Source organism: Diaphorina citri, unplaced genomic scaffold (genome assembly GCF_000475195.1).
Source record: "Diaphorina citri unplaced genomic scaffold, Diaci psyllid genome assembly version 1.1 scaffold5534, whole genome shotgun sequence".
NCBI lineage: Eukaryota > Metazoa > Arthropoda > Insecta > Hemiptera > Psyllidae > Diaphorina > Diaphorina citri.
The window spans coordinates 9,551-14,100 of record NW_007382910.1 but is presented as its reverse complement, the minus strand read 5'-3'; the positions used below and the strand labels follow the sequence as shown (position 1 = coordinate 14,100).

Below are 4,550 nucleotides of genomic sequence, written 5' to 3'. Positions count from 1 at the left end.
GAGAAAATTGTCACAACCAATGAAGTTACCCTGACAATCAAAAATCCCATTGTAAGTATGATTTGTGCTAGGAAAAATGTTGATGAATACTAAGTACAAGGTATTTTGTTTACTTAAATGTGTTTTAGTGTTAGGGGTGTCTGTGGCAAGCAACTAGCTAATAATATATAATATATTCATTTAGTTTGGTGTTTGTTTACACCAGGTGTGCACAAACTGTGGCCCCGGTGGCCACATGTGGCCCACCAACTCCCTTTGTGTGGCCCACAAGCTCATTTTGATACATTCCCAAAAAATCAAAAAAATTAAATAAATGAAAAAAAAAAAAAAAAAAATGTGAAGAAGAAAAAACAAAGATTTTTATCAAGAAAGATAATCTTCGGGTAGGTATATACTTTTGCAAAAAAAAATTGCCTGTGGTGCTGTGCTCTACTTAATTTTGCTCCTTATAGGGTTAGTTGAAATTAGGATAAAAAATAACAATTAGGTACTTAAATAATGTCAAATATTAAAACATGGCAAGCTCTAAGCTTCAGCTTCATGCTTTTTTAAAGAATTTTATCTGCAGTGCTATAGATTTGAAGTTTTATCACACTGAAAGTTTGAACAAAATGTTCAAAAAAATTGCCTGCGGTGCTAGGTATAATTTTAAATTTTATTTCGTGGTTTTTGTGTGTACAGCAGGTATCTCAGAAATACATCAACTGATGAGCTTTGCACACACAATATACTTTTTGAAAAATAAATCTGAAGCTTGATTTCAAAAGAGAAAAAAAAAATCACCTGTGGCATTAGGTACTTTTGATTCAATTTGATTAAAGCAGCAGAGGGGGGTAAATATCCCCTCTTATAAAGCCGTGGCTTCTTCCTCCCTCCCCTCTTCAACCAATATTATAGCTGAAAAATTAATGTGGCCCGTGGCCAAAATTTATGATCTAATGTGGCCCGTGGTCACTTTGAGTTTATGCACCCCTGGTTTACATTGTTACATGTTTTACATTTATTTACATGAGATTGTATGTAACACCAGCATTTGTTTCTTTGTGTCCTCAGGCAGGTCCCATCAAGTCATCCCTCTCGTATCAACCAATACTGAATGGCCGTGAGGCAGAGGCTGCTGAAATGGGAGGTATGAGTTCAGACGAGGAAGAATCAAGTAAGAAGCCGGGACACACATTCTCTAGACCCGACTCGTATCAACCAATACTGAATGGCCGTGAGGCAGAGGCTGCTGAAATGGGAGGTATGAGTTCAGACGAGGAAGAATCAAGTAAGAAGCTGGGACACACATTCTCTAGACCCGATTACATGAAGGAGATATTGAAGAGCGGGAAGATCCCCGATGCTGCCATGATTCATGCTGCAAGGAAACGGAGGCAAAAGGCAAGGGAGATGGGAGACTATGTTCAGATTAGTGAGAAACCTACACCACCAAGGTATGCTACATAAAAATAATTAATGCAAATGGTTTCCTATGTTTATGTGGGGGTGGGAATCACGTTATGTTACACTTGTCAGCTAATCTCCCTGTGTGAACCTGAAAAATCAAAATGTGGCACCAATTGCACATAGGTAATTTTAGATCACTTTTTTTTTCAAACAGAGTTAGATAAAGAAAATCATTATGGACAATATTTACACTACTTGGTAATCCAGTTGTAATAAATATTTACATTATTGAATTTATCAAACTAACCTCATCATTTATTATCTGTCCATACAGTGTGGATCAAAACAAGCGTCTAATTCACGAGGATGAGCATGAAGACGGATCAGAGAGTGATGAGGAGAGAGTAGATATGAGTAACATCAATATGGCGGCACAGGATAGGAAGAATCGCCAGGAAGCATTTGACTGTGTCCAGAGACAGCCAGATGGTAAGATAAACCTAGTGTCAACCTTACACAACAATTCTGTACTTAGGTAGTAAAACGTAGAAAGTGAGAATCCTGCCATTAAAGCCTTGAAAAAAAGAAAAAAAAGTACGTAAGTAGCAGTATAGAAAAAGCCCTTTAACATGCTCTCAGGTCCGAAATTCATGGAGAAAAAATTTCCTGTAAATTTTGCACATTTTGCCCAAATTTCAAAAAAATGGGACAAAAGAGTGAAACAAATGATCTGACAAACTAACCAACAAACACACAGCCAGACTAAAGGAAAAATCATGTAGGTAGTTAGGGCTTGGAACTCAGTTTGTGTATGAAATGGGTAATCCTGTATTCTCTTTCTCTTATTATCTTGCAGACGACTCAGACAGTGAGAAGGACGGAGAAGATGATGCATGGGAGAAACAGCAAATCAGGAAAGGAGTCACTGGTACACAGGTAAATATTTAGTCCAATTATTTATAACCTAGGATAGAACAGTTCATTATAAACATTTCAGGAAGAAACATTTTCGGTTCCTATCACTATCACTGGCTACCTGCCACTACTCTTGCTGTACCCACTCTAGTAATGGATGATGGATATTTTGAGTTTCTTTGAGGGGCCAAGAGGTAAAACGGACTAACCCACACTAACTTCATTTTGAGATAATGGAGGAGTTGCAATTGGGAAAATATTATTAAGGCTATCTTCATTACCAGTCTGATATATTAGATGGATATTCGTATCAGATGTGTGTCTCTTCTTGAATCTTTTTCTTTTCTTCTTCTTCTTCTTCTTCTTCTTCTTCTTCTTCGTCTTTGTTTTTTTTGTTTTTCCTTTTTTGTGGAGTTCTTTCTCATCTTTTGTGTACTTTTTGACCCAATTCTCGTCCACCAGTGTCCTTATACTGTCCTTTGTTACGGGTACCATCAGTAACTCTGTTTCATTATCTTTTTAGTTTTCTTTTTCTGTTCATTGTGTGAATGGAGGAGTTGCAATTGGGAAAATATTTTTAATGAAAGGTCGATTCCTACGTAAAAAGTTGTGAAAAATCCAAATCTGAGGTCAAAACTCCGAAAAAGTAACTTTAAAAGGTCGAAAATTCAGTTTTTAATTGCCGTTCTAATGAAAAAGTTCAAAGAGTTGTGACGTCAGATTTCACGTCAAAATGCGCAGAAACGCTTGCGCACAAACAAACGAAGCGGGAGTCATGAATTATGACGTCATCGCCTACGGGAGCGTATGCCGTGACGTCAAACTTTACGATTTACCGGTATTATTTAAATCGATTTATCAAAAAAAAAAAACGTCGTAGAAGAAAAAGAAAAATTCCGTTGGTCCTCATTTTTCCTGCTCTATGACTTTGAAACATCACTCAAGTAAGCGCAACTGATCTATTTTGTCCTCCCCGTGTTTTCAGTGAAAAAGACCGGAGCGAAGAAAAACAAGGAGAAGAAGGAGAAGTCCGGCGATAAAACGGGTGAAAAGAGCAGCAAAGCGAGCAAGGATGGAGAAAGCAAAGAGAAAGACAGCGCTCCCGGTGCAGCAGAAGAAGGAGAGAGTAAAGACAAGGAAGAAGTGGAGGAGGAGCCGAGTGAAGATTTGGCCAACGAACCTGACCTAGACACATCACAGCTTGCCAGTGAAGCCATTACTAACGAGGTATGGTTGGACTTTTTCCAAGAGATATGTACATATCAGGCCATTCCCCACCTAGCCTTTTATCGTAGAATTTATTAATGTTTTTTTCGTGTTTCTCCTCTATGTTGACCCTGAGGTGGTAGTTTTACACGGTGCTAGGCGAGGCTTGGAAAAATAAACTGGGAAATTCGTTTTTTTCCTAGCCTAGCCTAGCTCTATGTACCCACAACCTGAATCTTAAGTCTGACGCGGTCAAACTTTCTTGACTTGGCGGGGCGGAGCGCTACCGCACTCCTTAATAGTGTGGCTTGATTTATGGAAACGAATACATAGATAAATACATACAAATAAACTACAGACACAAACTTTAGCTATCTGCTGCTAAAGTTTGTCATAGGGGGGGAATCAGGCTGCTTATCATCCTATTCTGGTGAACACCCAAAGGTGCTATAGACCACTGCCATCTAATATTCCATTCTTCCCTACAGGTTGGACAAGCCTGTCCAAAAATTACAAGAGGGACACCACTGTCTGACATCGGAGATACCGGGGACCAGACTCGCCCGCTACGAGTGGCAGAAAGTGGAGGTGCTAGTGGGAGAGGAGAAACCAGCGCCCCGCACCATCATCCGAGGACACCTAGCGGGAGAAGAGAAACCACAAGCCCAAAGGTCTGGTCGCAAGGCTAATGTAAGTTTTTTTTTTTTTTTTTTTTTGGAGAAACGATTAAAGTTGTGCCCAAACATAGTCGACCGGTCGGTCGATCAACACGACCGATGTCGATTCCACATCGACCGCTCGGCGTCAACATGTCGTGGAACACCTTGGACTAAAATTTTAAAAGCTCTGGAACAGGGAGTTCCAGTATGCCAAAAACCTGTTCTGTTCTGATAAACTCCTTGTTGGAATCAAAGTCCGGAATTGCACCAAAACTCATCATTTAGTGGGGATCATTTTTTAACTAAGACTGGATTCTAAACAATCCCTCCCACCAGTCCTATCAAAAATTTCAATTTGGACGAAAAAATTCCTTTTTAGGC

At 39.4% G+C, this 4,550-nt stretch overlaps 1 protein-coding gene across 1 annotated transcript in view; it reads left to right on the top strand.

The window, feature by feature from the left end:
- LOC103521590 (PAX3- and PAX7-binding protein 1) overlaps positions 1-4,550 on the top strand; it is a gene marked incomplete at its 5' end in the record, with an annotated part of 13,622 nt that continues 9,072 nt past the window's right edge. The window contains 2 exon segments of the mRNA XM_026832206.1: positions 1-51; positions 1,054-1,436. Of these exon segments, the coding sequence (XP_026688007.1) occupies positions 1-51; positions 1,054-1,436 (434 nt within the window).